Raw genomic sequence first — 15,643 nt, 5'->3', positions numbered from 1 at the left:
TCAAAAAAGTAAACTGTGATTAATGTTAACAAGCATTTTAGCATTATTTCTGAAAATTCTTAAAAACATAAGCAGAACCTCTAAAAAACTTTAATGGCAGGATCATCTTTTCAGTGTGGTCTGATGGATGACATTGCTAATGCGATCAGGGAATACTTCAACTGTTACTGAAGTATTTATGAAAAAATATGTTTGTAATATGCAGTAGTGAAATGGATTCTGTACTTTATGAGTGAGAGACTTAACTAAAAACAGTCAATGATATAGATATGCTTCAGGTTCATCTCATTTTTCTGTTGCACCAGTTTACTTGATGATATAAATCTATTGGCATACAAAAAAAAAACTGATATACAATGTGTACAATATTTACAGAACTGCCAGCCAGAAAAAGATTGTCTCAGGAAGACAGTTGATTTGCTTTCCGTAAGTTTGACAAGTTTTCAGTAAAGTGTAACTAAATATGTCAAGTTGGAAAATGTGTATTTGAATGGTTCAAAGACTCCAAACTGATGCACAGACATTAAACATCACGTTCATCTAAAAGGTTTGTAAATATACATAGACCTTAAGTACGGTTGCACAAACTTCAGTTCCAAACCCTATGCAGCTCAATGGCTTGTGCTGTCTCTCAACTTGACAAAATTCTTGGAATTTTTTTCCATTTCACATGATGATGGCAATTATATCTCCTGCCTAGTGACATGCTCAAATGGACATGTGAAGTCCAATAAACGTAATTATGTTCCTTCCTGCCATACAAGTCCAAATAGCCCAAATACTAGTTTGTTTAACCATAAAAGACCATATACTAATTTGCTTTACCATACAAACCCATATACTAGTTTGGTTTACCATACAAACCCATCCACTAACTAGTTTGGTTTACAATACAAGCCCATATATTAGTTTGGTCTACCATACAAGCCCATACACTAATTTGGTATATCATATAAGCCCATATTCTACTTTGGTTTTTTTTAAAACTGAATCAGAACTATAGGCTCAATAATGGTAACAAGATTGTTGCTGGATACTGGATAATGTAGGATGTACAGTGAAGGCTGGACCATACCATAAACTCACTTGGCCTTATGACCAGGCGAGCAACAAAATTAGAAACATCAGCGACGAACCTGAACTTGGCATTTCTCCGAGAACACCCTTCCTGTGAGAATAGGTGTAATTCTCCTTAACTTTTCCCCCAATCTGAAAATTATTTTTGAACATGTTTGAAAAATCTCTGCAAAATAAGTCATTTTTATTATCAGAATTTCACATGATAAACTAAAAAAAAGAAATATTAAGAATTTTGCAAGCTCCTGCATTTTATCTAGAACATAATATTTCATATTGCTTCCTGTCTACACTTTAAAAAAGAAGGATGGAATAAGTCAATGCTAAGCTTATGAGATAGACAAATATTTGGAAGATGAGAACAATCAGCAACATTGTTGAATTTTCATGTGAGAGAAACAACAGTGTCCAATTCTTTAAAATATATTATGTACTTCCTACATGTGTAATTTAGTCCAGGCTGTTGATGACATGTCACATATCAACGACCAACAGGCCCGTGCTTGTGACCCTTCAAATTACTACAGGTAATTAGATAAACAGGTGTTGAGCAAATGCTCTTTGACATGTTAGAAATAGTCCTAAAATGTCAACTGACAATGCTCTTTGACATGTTAGAAAGGTCTATTTAGAACAGTCCTAAAATGTTAACTGAATATGCTGTTTAACATGTTAGAAAGGTCTATTTAGAACAGTCCTAAAATGTTAACTGACAATGCTGTTTGACATGTTAGAAAGGTCTATTTAGAACAGTCCTAAAATGTTAACTGACAATGCTGTTTGACATGTTAGAAAGGTCTATTTAGAACAGTCCTAAAATGTCAACTGACAATGCTGTTTGACATGTTAGAAAGGTCTATGCAGAACAGTCCTAAAATGTCAACTGACAATGCTGTTTGACATGTAAGAAAGGTCTATGCAGAACAGTAATTAAAATGTTAACTGACAATGCAGTTCAACTTGTTAGAAATATATATGTAGAACAGTCCTAAAATGTTACTTGACAATGCTGTTTGATGCATTAGAAAGGTCTATGTAGAACAGTAATTAAAATGTTAATTGACAGTGCTGTTTGATGCGTTAGAAAGGTCTATGTAGAACAGTCCTAAAATGTTACTTGACAATGTTGTTTGACACATTAGAAAGGTCGATGTAGAAGAGTAATTAAAATGTTGTTGTTGTTGTGGGGTTTAATGCCATTTTTCAGCACAAGATAGGCTTATACATGGCAGCCAGTATAAATGGTGGAGGAAGAACCCAGGAAAACCTTGGCAAGAACCACTGACCCACAAGAATCTACTGGGAAGCTTTCTTACATACACAAATTGGCCAAACATGAGACTCGCACCCATGCAGACAGAGGTGAGATAGCAATGATCCATAACAGTGAGTACTTTAGACCACTCAGCCACTTTGGGCCCCCCTAAAATGATAACTGACAATGCTGAAATACTTGCAGTAATATAATCACTGCCCCATCATTACATGGAAAAGAAGAAAAAAAAGAAAGAAGACCTCCTTTATTGGTTTTGCTATGTAGCAGTTAGTCAGCTTGTTTGCACCTTTTCAAAAAGTTCTTAGAAAACATTTGATTCTTCTCATCAATTGTATATATAATGGTACATCAGAGATGAAGAAGTCATGGAAATATTGAGAATACAAAGTAGAATATGCCATCTTCTGGTTGCATGTCTGCACTAAGACAATGCCACCTTTGAGCTGTATGCGTATACTAATAACATATCATCTTTGGGTTTCATGTGTGTACTAAGGTAGAATTTGCCACATTTGAGCTGTATGTGTATACTAAGAACATATCATCTTTGGGTTTCATGTGTGTACTAAGGTAGAATTTGCCACATTTGAGCTGTATGCGTATACTAATAACATATCATCTTTGGGTTTCATGTGTACTAAGGTAGAATTTGCCACATTTGAGCTGTATGTGTATACTAAGAACATATCATCTTTGGGTTTCATGTGTACTAAGGTAGAATTTGCCACATTTGAGCTGTATGTGTATACTAAGAACATATCATCTTTGGGTTTCATGTGTATACTAAGAACGAATTTGCCACCTTTGGGCTGTATGTGTATACTAAGAACAGATCATCTTTGGGTTTCATGTGAGTACTAAGGTAGAATTTGCCACCTTTGAGCTGTATGCGTATACTAATAACATATCATCTTTGGGTTTCATGTGTGTACTAAGGTAGAATTTGCCACATTTGAGCTGTATGTGTATACTAAGAACAGATCATCTTTGGGTTTCATGTGTGTACTAAGGTAGAATTTGCCACATTTGAGCTGTATGTGTATACTAAGAACAGATCATCTTTGGGTTTCATGTGTACTAAGGTAGAATTTGCCACCTTTGAGCTGTATGTGTATACTAAGAACAGATCATCTTTGGGTTTCATGTGTACTAAGGTAGAATTTGCCACCTTTGAGCTGTATGTGTATACTAAGAACAGATCACCTTTGGGTTTCATGTGTACTAAGGTAGAATTTGCCACCTTTGAGCTGTATGCGTATACTAATAACATATCATCTTTGGGTTTCATGTGTGTACTAAGGTAGAATTTGCCACATTTGAGCTGTATGTGTATACTAAGAACATATCATCTTTGGGTTTCATGTGTACTAAGGTAGAATTTGCCACATTTGAGCTGTATGTGTATACTAAGAACATATCATCTTTGGGTTTCATGTGAGTACTAAGGTAGAATTTGCCACCTTTGAGCTGTATGCGTATACTAATAACATATCATCTTTGGGTTTCATGTGTGTACTAAGGTAGAATTTGCCACATTTGAGCTGTATGTGTATACTAAGAACAGATCATCTTTGGGTTTCATGTGTACTAAGGTAGAATTTGCCACCTTTGAGCTGTATGTGTATACTAAGAACAGATCATCTTTGGGTTTCATGTGAGTACTAAGGTAGAATTTGCCACCTTTGAGCTGTATGCGTATACTAAGAACAGATCATCTTTGGGTTTCATGTGTGTACTAAGGTAGAATTTGCCACATTTGAGCTGTATGTGTATACTAAGAACATATCATCTTTGGGTTTCATGTGAGTACTAAGGTAGAATTTGCCACCTTTGGGCTGTATGTGTATACTAAGAACATATCATCTTTGGGTTTCATGTGAGTACTAAGGTAGAATTTGCCACCTTTGAGCTGTATGCGTATACTAATAACATATCATCTTTGGGTTTCATGTGTGTACTAAGGTAGAATTTGCCACATTTGAGCTGTATGTGTATACTAAGAACATATCATCTTTGGGTTTCATGTGTACTAAGGTAGAATTTGCCACATTTGAGCTGTATGTGTATACTAAGAACATATCATCTTTGGGTTTCATGTGAGTACTAAGGTAGAATTTGCCACCTTTGGGCTGTATGTGTATACTAAGAACATATCATCTTTGGGTTTCATGTGAGTACTAAGGTAGAATTTGCCACCTTTGGGCTGTATGTGTATACTAAGAACATATCATCTTTGGGTTTCATGTGTACTAAGGTAGAATTTGCCACCTTTGAGCTGTATGCGTATACTAATAACATATCATCTTTGGGTTTCATGTGTGTACTAAGGTAGCATTTGCCACATTTGAGCTGTATGCGTATACTAATAACATATCATCTTTGGGTTTCATGTGTGTACTAAGGTAGCATTTGCCACCTTTGAGCTGTATGCGTATACTAAGAACAGATCACCTTTGGGTTTCATGTGTACTAAGGTAGAATTTGCCACCTTTGAGCTGTATGCGTATACTAATAACATATCATCTTTGGGTTTCATGTGTGTACTAAGGTAGAAGTTGCCACATTTGAGCTGTATGCGTATACTAAGAACAGATCACCTTTGGGTTTCATGTGTACTAAGGTAGAATTTGCCACCTTTGAGCTGTATGCGTATACTAATAACATATCATCTTTGGGTTTCATGTGTGTACTAAGGTAGAAGTTGCCACATTTGAGCTGTATGCGTATACTAAGAACAGATCACCTTTGGGTTTCATGTGTACTAAGGTAGAATTTGCCAGCTTTTGATCACTTGTTTATAATATATATGTAGAATATGTGCCTGTATTAGGGTAGAATATGCCATCTTTGGGGTCTGTGTGTATTATTAAATAGATTTATATATCATGCTTGTTTATAACATATGCTGTCACAACATTTTCTTTTCTTTTATCCTTAAGACAAGTGAATAACACTAGAAATAATCAAACACATGTACTTGCCCAAATTAACTTCTACATCGGATACATTAATACCTACTAAGTAAGTACACGTAAATTTCAATGTATCAATTATAAAGCTCCATTAAAAGGTTGAAAATCAGTCAGTTTAAAAGGAAAAAATACCCAGAATAACTATAAATATACTTTATTCTTATTCATAGTTCTTGTTAATGTATCATATACATTCACCTCAAAATAATTTTATATAGCATTAGGATATGTACCTATCATACAACATACAAATTTATGTTTATGAAGACGTGAACTCGCAATAAATAGCCTATCATGCACTGGAAAATGGTCTTACACCCCAAATAACAACAGCAGGTTATTAACATATCCATGGTCAGTAACAATAATGGCCAGACTGATTAGGTCTTGAGAACATACAGACTATCCATGCACCAACTAAATCAAATGACAAAATTAACTCATTCAGAAATGAATACATCTATCAAGAGACAAAACAGAACTGTTTAATTCAACAATTACGCAAACGGATTAACTCAATAAACATTTGACTTTACCCATGTGATATCATTTTAGCAATGATGAGATATTTCACGGTGCACATTTTGCTTGGTATTTCTTTTCAGAATTGTAACATCAATAAAGCTGGAAATATAAAGAACCATTACCAAAATAAATCCTCTGGAAAATGCCTGTATATCATTGATATGACCTCATTCACTTGGGGCATCATATATAAACCTTTACAATGACTACCAAATTAACTTGCCTGGAAAATGCCTGTATATCATTTAGAAATATGACCTCATTCACTCGGGGCATTATATATAAACCTTTACAATGACTACCAAATTAACTTGTCTGGCAAATGCCTGTATATCATTTAGAAATATGACCTCATTCACTCGGGGCATTATATATAAACCTTTACAATGACTACCAAATTAACTTGTCTGGCAAATGCCTGTATATCATTTAGAAATATGACCTCATTCACTCGGGGCATCATATATAAACGTTTACAATGACTACCAAATTAACTTGCCTGGAAAATGCCTGTATATCATTTAAAGATATGACCTCATCCACTTGGGGCATCATATATAAACCTTTACAATGGCTACTGAATTAACTTGTCTGGCAATTGCTAGTAAATCCTTGAGAAGGCAACTTTACATGCAAACCTTTACAATGGCTACCAAATTAAATTGTTTGGGAAAATTCTTGTGAGGCATCACTTATAATCCTTTACAATGACTACCAAATTAACTCATCTGGCAAATGCTATAACATACTTCGGACTGCAGGCATTATATATAAACTCCAATATAAAATTATCAGCCTTGCGATGGGTTTTCCCAAGAGACAGACCAACAATTCAAATCTATGAATGTCTTTTATGACTGTGATGGCTTTTTTCAAGAAGGAATGGATAATCCTACTTGGAATTTACAAGACATATACTTTTATCTAACTTACAGTCAGTAGCATAAAATGCAGCCTGCAGGTTTAAAGAAAACAAGAAGCCAGACTTAATTCCTTTTTTTTAGCCACCCTGCAGACCTTCCACAGCGACTGTGATTAAAAAGGAATAAAGGTCAGAAGTGTTTACATGTCTGGTGATCACTCATAGCAGAGGGTACTCAAATCATGTTTCATTATACCTGCTTGTAGAAGTTGGGGCCAAATCCTACTCCAGCCCAAATCTCATCACTTTCATCTCGCATACTTGGGTCAGTTACCATGTCCACCAATTTCTGAAGACGGGCAGCAACTTTGGCCACTTCCTTTGCATTTGCATCATGGGAAATCTCAATCCAAAGGTAGAGAGCATGATCCTTGCCCTGAGACCACACCTAACAAATATAAAGTCATGTCATTCAATATCTGACCTTGTACAATTTTGGAAGGGAAACATTTTTATAAGGAGAATGCCGTGATTTGTGTATTTTCAATTTTTCTTTCTTTAATGTTTTACAATGCAAGTCAGGACTGGCAACAAAATAAGAGACATTTTAAGGCCTAGATGCCATAAGACTTTTTTTTCTCAGTAATTATATCAATTATATCAATGCAGCTTATCCCATCACAGATGAAGCCCATCTCTCAGGCCATCAGGAATTTGTCCTACACACCCATCTCTCAGGCCATCGGGAATTTGTCCTACACACCCATCTCTCAGGCCATCGGGAATTTGTCCTACAAGCCCATCTCTCAGGCCATCAGGAATTTGTCCTACACACTGGAGAAGTCTCATACACAACTGATGTTTTGACCAACATTAAACTGCCAAAACTGGACATTGGATGTTTCTGCTAAGAAAATTGTACAGACTTGATCAAATTGTTTTAACTTTAACATCAGTATCTGACCTAATCTTATAAGCAAGTTGGGGGGGGCTGTAAACAGTCTAATGTGACCTCTATCAGGGAACATTCCTGTCCTGTAGTTCCCTGCTTTGACCAGGTAGAGGTTTTAATTTCCTTGGTTCTTTACCCAACAAACAGCTTTTTTTCAAAATGAACAATCCCAGGGACTTTGATCAAATGTACTGAGAGTAGCAATTCTGATATAAACAAAATCCTCAATCTTAAAACTTACATTGTTTTGTCCAACTACAATAACATAGCCTACTTCAAAAGACAAAAGCAAGTGGCCCTTATACATTTAAGTCACACAAAGATGACACCAGCATTACTCAATACGGTTTAAGAAACTAAATACAAGGATTGTGTGATTTTAAATTGGTAATAATAAATCCATAGAAAGACTTCTGACCTTAAATAAATGACCAATTGTTGAAGCATACTGAAGTTAATTTTTCATATTATGACAATTGGGAGTAGGTGGGAATAATGCAATGTAGGCATGGTGACTGGGAGTGGGTGTGAATAATGCAATATGGGTATGATGAGCGGGAGTGGGTGGGAATAATGCTATGTGGGCATGGGACTGTGTGAGAATAATGCATTGAGTACAATGAATGGGAGTGGGTGAGAACAAAGCAGTGTGCATGTGTGTGTGTTTTGATTTTTAACAAAACTTTAACAATTTTCCAGTCATATCACTATGTCTGCAGTGTGGTAGCTCATAGTGATGTCCAGCATTGGGATAACAGGTAGGTCATATTATTCTGACACCAGGCCAACCAGTCCTAACACAAACCTCTTAATGCTGAGCGCCAAGCGAGGCAGCTGTTAATTATATTCTTACAAGTCTTTGTTACGACTTGACTGGGGCTTGAACCTGCAACCACCCACATCTGAAGCAGACATGAGTGTGGGAATAATGCAATATGAATATGATAAGTGGGAGTGGGTGGAAGTAATGCATTGTGGGTATGGTGAGTGGGAGTGGGTGGAAATAATGCAATATGGGTATGGTGAGTGGGAGTGGGTGGAAATAATGCATTGTGGGTGTGAAGAGTGGGAGTGGGTGGAAATACTGCAATATGGGTATGATTAGTGGGAGTGGGTGGAAATAATGCAATGTTGGTATGATGAGTGGCAGTGGGTGGATATAATGCAATATGGGTATGATGAGTGGGAATAACGCAAAATGGGTAAAGTGACTGGGAGTGGATGGAAATAATGCAATGTTGCCTTTAAAACTGCTCATGACTGAACACATATTACAACAGTTTCCACCTCTCTGTTATCTCAAAACACTCTCTCACCCCCTCATGGGAGATAGCTCATTTTAGTTTGCCAAACAAAACAAGAGCTGCCAACAAATTCCCATTAGTGATCATATGAAATTAAAGACCTTGCATCATCAATCATCTTTTTATTGAGAATGAAAACTGCACTGCACACTGGACGTGCATCAACAAATCTGTATTTCAAACTGGACATGCATCAGCTATGTGGCTTGAGATGTACAGCTGATTATGGGGGTGGGGTGAAAACAAAGTGTGTGTGTGTGATTAGGATTTTTAACATAGCTTTAACAATTTTTCAGTCAAAAATATATGATATGTGGCAGTTTGTAGTGATGTCTAGCACTGGGGCATCATGCCACAGACATGTAGCATGATATCCCACCTAATCACATTATCCAAACACCAAGCCGACCAGTCCTAACACTAACCTCTTAATGCTGAAAGCCTAGCGAGGCAGCTGTTAGTACCATTTTTGTAAGTCTTTGGTATGACTTGGCCAGGGTTCGAACCCATGACCTTCCGCTTCATGGCAGTGGATACAGCCCGAATGGGAGGGCTTGATTTGCAAGACAGTGGATACAACCCTAACTGGAGGGCTGTAATTCTGGAATTGCAAGGTAATGGACACAGCCAAACAGGGAAAAAGGAATTACAAGGTAACTGACTTAGCCCTAACTGAGGGCTGGAACTGCAAGGCAGTGCACATAGCCCTAATTAGAGTGATGTATTTGCAAGGCAGTAGACACAGCCCTAATTAGAAGGAAAGGAATTGCAACGTAATGAACATAGCCTAACTGAAGGGCTGGAATTGCAAGGAAGCAGACATAGTCCTAATTAGAGGGATGGATTTGCAAGGTAATGGACATAGCCTTAACATACTATGGATGGGTAAAGTGTCTGAAATTTGTTTTCTCCAAAACTTCAAGTACCTAACAAACTTCAGCTGCTATAGGGTGGTCAAGATAACGTTCTTAGTGGCCATTTCAAATATTAGGTCACCATGCCCTAATAATCTGGTCACCAATAATGTTCACTTTGTCATAAACAGTTATTTAAATTTAAAATTACACCATTTTTGCATCACAGAGTTCATTATGGCCTATTAGCATGCTTGGCACCCTTTATATATGCTCCTGAAATACAGAAATATATTACCGAGGGCTGGGCCTGGGGGATGCCAGCTGCTGAGACAGATTGCACCTTGACCAGATTCAATTCCTTCAGGGTCTCCTTGTTTAAGTATTTGTAAGCCCCAAAGCTAACCACTCCCACAGCAACTGTCCCCAAAATGGCAGGTCGGACTGAACGATATGGCCCTGAAACAGGTTTGGTACCTAAGCCTCTGGATTGGCCTGAAATACAATCAGATTTGATGAAGGTAAATATAACTGCTCACTGCAATTGTGTTTGTGTGTGTGTATATTATATATATATATATAGAGAGAGAGAGAGAAAGAAAAAAAAACTCAATGCATTACAAAAATATTTACACCATCATTATATGAGGTGGTTTTTCAAATTTTAAGAGTGCCAGATACTGGAATAAAGAGAAATTATTCATGGCTTCTGGAGAAAATGCATTTAGAGTATGTCAATCTCTATAATGAAATAAATATTTTAAAACAAAATGAAAAATTGTATATAATTATCCATATATTTACCACAACTGATCAACTGTGATTGATCTTTGATGATTGACAAATGAGTCTAAATACTTATATAAATATATATATATATATAATGGCCTATGTGTAATTTAAAAATAATAAAATTAAGAAACATTTCTTATCACTCATACTTTCTATGACCTTTGAAAGAAAAAGGAAAAAAACACCATATGAAAAGTTCTTTGAAATAGTGTAAAGTGAGTAAAAAAGGAATGTAGGACAACAAAATTAAATCATCATTACGATGTCTGCAGTTTATAGTAATGCCTAGCACAGGGGCATCATGCTGCAGACAAATATTCTATCCATAACACATTAACAGTTAAAATATAAACATATCGATAATAATGGCTGCATCATAAAGACTGAACCCAGTTAAACTAAAATTGTATTATTTATTAACTAAACATCATTTGACATCATGAAAGAAGTATTAATGAGAAACTGAAGAAGGCTCTATTTATGTAACCAATTCAACTATTACGTTACAGTTTGTGCAATGATGCCTTAAGGTCATGACGATGGACTCTGACAAAGATATACAGTCCCTCAAAGCCCTGGGATAAAAACACTGACAAAATATGGTTCTAAAATTTATATTTATATGGATTAAAAAAACATTACCCTTTCAGAAAATGCAAAAAAAAAGTATTTTATGTCATAAGGCCCGTTATGCGACAACCATGGGGCTAATTTGTGTAGGTAAAGTGCACTACCTATGTGAAACCAACAACGATAGACATTTGTGAAGAAAAGCAAGCTCTTATGCATCAATGCTCTGAATAACAGTGTTTAAGCCATCCTTAGTAAAGATTATAGGTACATCTGTAAACAGCGCAACATTTTTTAAAGTCATATTTTATTCCATATATAATAAGCAAAACACAATTACTTTGGTGGTCATAATAGTGTACAAGTTAGTTAAGGCAAAATATCAAAATGCAACTTTGATTCAGGAAATGATGAACTATCTGAAAAAAGAGCAGTCCAACAAAACCAAATTTCTGAATGCATCAATCAGGAGTCTGACTGAAGCGCAGCAGCAAGTAGAAGCAGTAAATTTTTCACCTGCAATGCATGCACCATTTTTGACATGTCATTCTGGAGTGGACAAGATCCGCTGACAAAGCCAAACCATCCACCTGCTCACAGCAATCTATACGCAGAAAGATCTTTCTCTATGCTGAGAAAAATTCAAGAAGGTTTTTGTAAACAAGTGCCAAAATGAACACAAATGACTTTTATAAAACCTTCAATTACCCCCACCCCCAGCTGCAAAGACTGCATCTAATTAAGAAAATATTTACATGCCCAAAGGATTTTCAAGACAGAAATTTGGTATTAGTGTTGGAATATTATTTAATGTTTGAGTCAATGAGTGGTTGTGTTATAAGAATGTACACGTGTGTTGTGACATTGTACAATGCTAAGTTGAACTACTAATTTTGGTTTATATGTAAATTAAATGCTTTAAATAAATAAATAAAAAATTACTGAATTATATTTGAATTTCCAGTAATGTTATAAAGGCATGTATGAAAAGATAATTTCTTCTATTTTGGACGTCACTTTAGTAGCTCACGCGCTCTGTCCTACGGCACCCGATCTCTCTGGAACCTACACACTCTATCCAGCTCGAGTAAAAGGCTATAAAACGGGACAGACAATATATGACAATTGTATGCATGACCTATAAAATATTTTCCTCAGACAAAAGGCCATAAAACGGAACAGAATTTAGCCGACATACGCAACATCATTATCTGTACAAATTATGGATTGACATTCAATTTTTCTTACCAACAATGCGAGAGCGAAGGTTCTGGAAGACTTTAAACCCATTTCTTGCAGCCATCCTGAGTTTTATGCACAGATTAGCAAACTAAACTTTCTCGTACCTGCCGACAAATACCTAACGTGTATATACACCGCACAGTTGCTTCCCTGGTTCGAGTTCAAGGTTCAAGGTTGTGCCGAGAATACATTGGTACGTGATCACATGAAGTCTCCTACTAAATATAACATAGACCGACTCGGACAAATAAAGACAGGCAAAAACACGAAAAGACAGGGCAAAGATAGTACAGACACGTTTAATAATGGCAATACTGAAAAATACTAAATGTTGATTCCAATTTCATTTACAAAATATATAAAAGAATTAGAAATTTTTGTATTGTCTATAGGTTGGTCATGGGTTGGGGTTGTTGCTGTTGTTAGTGCTACTGCTGCCGACTGTCTATTTACACCCAGAGTCGTAGTGAATTATGGGATATATTTCAAAATGTATTTTTTTTGTATCAAAAAAAGGAATCTTCTAATCATTATATATAAAATATTTTATCTATTTTAATAAAGCATAAAATTCACTTGGAATATATTTCTTATTTTCATATGGTAAGTATTCTAAAAAGAGACAATATATGACACAATACATACTATTTTAAAGATTAATAAAAGTATTCGCATATTAATATGTGTAAGTATTACGAGAGGATGAATGCGGCATAATTATTATACGAATGCAAATCTCAAAACGATCATTAAAGTGAAGTGAGAAAAAAAAACCACATAATAAATATTTCAATGCAAATCTAAACATAGCCATTTAAAAGAGACACAATGACAGTTCATATGCCAAAATGCGTGTACACATATATAAGTGAATGGCGACAGTAAGTTAATTGTTTAATTCGTTTTATTCCCTGTAAATGTTTATTGAAAGCTGAAATATAGAATTTATATATTTGTACACAATCAATATTACATTTTTTCTTGGGTTTTAAAAAGTCTTTTTTTAATATTTTTTTAATATTTTTTATTATTTATTTAATCTTTATTTAAAATTTATACCAGAAAGGAAAAAGATAGAACGTGCATCCATTGAACGAAATTTCCAGTTAGGAAAAGTTCTAACAAGTCTTCGCTTGTTTTTGTAAGCCTCTCTTTTTCCAGTACTTACTATATGTACATAAAAATATAGACTCTCAATAAACATTCTATATCAGGATTAAATGAGATTTAAAAAAAAAAATATAATACAAAGAATGATGAGAAGATTCCATTGTTTTGACAAAATGCATTGTCGAATTTTTAACATGATTCATTCATAGGTAGAGTGCAAAAAATAAAGATCTGAAAAAGGAACAATCAACACATAGAAAAAGTAAACATGTCTAATTCTTCTATATTTATTTTAATAAATTTTGCATCAACAGTAAATATGTTCCAGTATTGTTAGTTTGAAACGTGTTTGCACTGTTTTGTCCGTCTTTGCGTGTCTTTGTGCGTCTTAGCCGTGATTTGCGTGTCACTGAGGTATTTCGTAGGACCAGCAATGGACTTGGATCTCAGTTATTTTTCCAATCCTCAAAAAAATATAAAACAGGGTGTTATTAGTATTGGTTTTAGTGACAAAGTTTTGTACTTTAGATATAATCATGGGTATTAGAAAAGATAATATTAGAAAAGATAATAATGTAAACGTTTGTTTTCTGACGAATGATAGTGCCATGATTTTGAAGGAAACTCAGTATAGGCAAACTGAATTTCACATTGATTTGTAATAATACTACACAGGCATAGTATCAGTTGGACACGTGTTTTATGTGTTGTAGATGTGACAGCTCAAATCAAAATTAGAATGGATATTATTTATGGCTTTCGAAAATACCAGAGCTAGATATAAAGTTGTTTCAGATTTAACGAATCAGGATTCCTATGCTTATCAAATATTTTAGAAACTCTGATGCACGACTTATTTTTAATGAGTAAGTCCAGAATTGTTTGATTTTTTTCAGATATACTCTTTATGAAAAGTGTACTGACTCCAATAATGTAGCAAACGTATTTATTACTAGGTAATGACCTAGCTGAAGATAAGGTCGTGACTAATAAACTTCTAACTGAAAGTTTTGTTTTAATCAAAAAGTTGATCCTGTTGAGAATGAAATGCCACGCTTATTTCCTCTTTGTGCAGGTACTAGAGCTATGACAATAAGAGCTTGACTTTTGTCCATGATTCTGGATCTGGTCCTGGTGCATTGTTACCTACAACGTGTGTCTTAGACGTTGATGTAAAATTCTTATAAAACGTAAATAATTCATCCTCCTCTAAGTTCAGTTTCTGAATTTATTTACTGTTGTGTTTAGATATAGTGTAAGGGGAATTCTTTATTTAAAAATTATTCACTGGAATTACAATGTACTCATTGGCATTTTGGACTAAATTACTATGTTGGGATTATTGTGAATTCATTCACAGACATTCTGAATTATATTTGTGTGATACATGAAGACTGTTGACACATCAGCTCATCATAAACTATTGGCAAAATGACATATTCAGTATTGTAATATATTCGGAACATTCTATTTTTTTAACTTGTGATATAACTTTTACTATTATTTAGGAGTTATAATATTGAAATTCTTATTAAATGTTTACTTTGTAACTTAGCGAAATAAATTATTTATTTAGCTTATTTAAGAATTTTATTGTTCGTTGGCGGAATGGTTCATTTTAAAATCTGATTATTTTGCCTTCATCTTCAATCACCCTTTTCAAGAGCCAGGGGCTGTTCCAGTACTTCTCTTACGAACTCCTTCAATATTCTCAAAGAAGTCGTCTCCTTCTTTAGGTGATAGCGGTGAGATGAACACACCATTTCCTGATGCGACGCAGGAGGTGCTTAACTCTCTCCATCATATTGATGACTTTCAATAATTTTCCTACTTGACAATGTTCGCAATTCTTCTTACTTTTTTTCTTCTTTATTACGCACACGATCGGCGATGAATCGCATGATTGACTTCACTTGAATTTTTACATGTGCGGCCATCTGGCTATTTACGTTAGCTTCATGTACACACGGTGTGCTATTTAATTTCTCTTCCATTCGAAGGTGTAATGCGTACACAGCACACTTCCTAATTATCCATGTCCGGAATAGGCAAAGAAGGAAAAGGTGCAGGAAGAGTGCGCCTCGACGTATCTGGGGACTCTAAGTGG

At 35.2% G+C, this 15,643-nt stretch overlaps 1 protein-coding gene across 1 annotated transcript in view; it reads right to left on the bottom strand.

Moving 5' to 3' along the window:
* The window catches only part of LOC149794851 (uncharacterized), a 29,215-nt gene extending 16,624 nt beyond the window's left edge, over positions 1 to 12,591 (bottom strand). Inside the window, exons 1-4 of the mRNA XM_089964509.1 lie at positions 12,433 to 12,591; positions 10,121 to 10,317; positions 6,969 to 7,160; positions 1,137 to 1,209 (exon numbers count right to left, since the gene is read on the bottom strand). Of these exons, the coding sequence (XP_089820635.1) occupies positions 1,137 to 1,209; positions 6,969 to 7,160; positions 10,121 to 10,317; positions 12,433 to 12,487 (517 nt within the window). The 5' untranslated portion in view covers positions 12,488 to 12,591. The remainder of the gene's footprint in view (positions 1 to 1,136; positions 1,210 to 6,968; positions 7,161 to 10,120; positions 10,318 to 12,432) is intronic.
* Between the last annotated feature and the right edge of the window lie 3,052 nt (positions 12,592 to 15,643).

Source organism: Sinohyriopsis cumingii, chromosome 7 (genome assembly GCF_028554795.1).
Source record: "Sinohyriopsis cumingii isolate HCF-2022 chromosome 7, ASM2855479v2, whole genome shotgun sequence".
Taxonomy (NCBI): domain Eukaryota; kingdom Metazoa; phylum Mollusca; class Bivalvia; order Unionida; family Unionidae; genus Sinohyriopsis; species Sinohyriopsis cumingii.
This window is presented reverse-complemented; position numbering and strand designations above follow the sequence as displayed.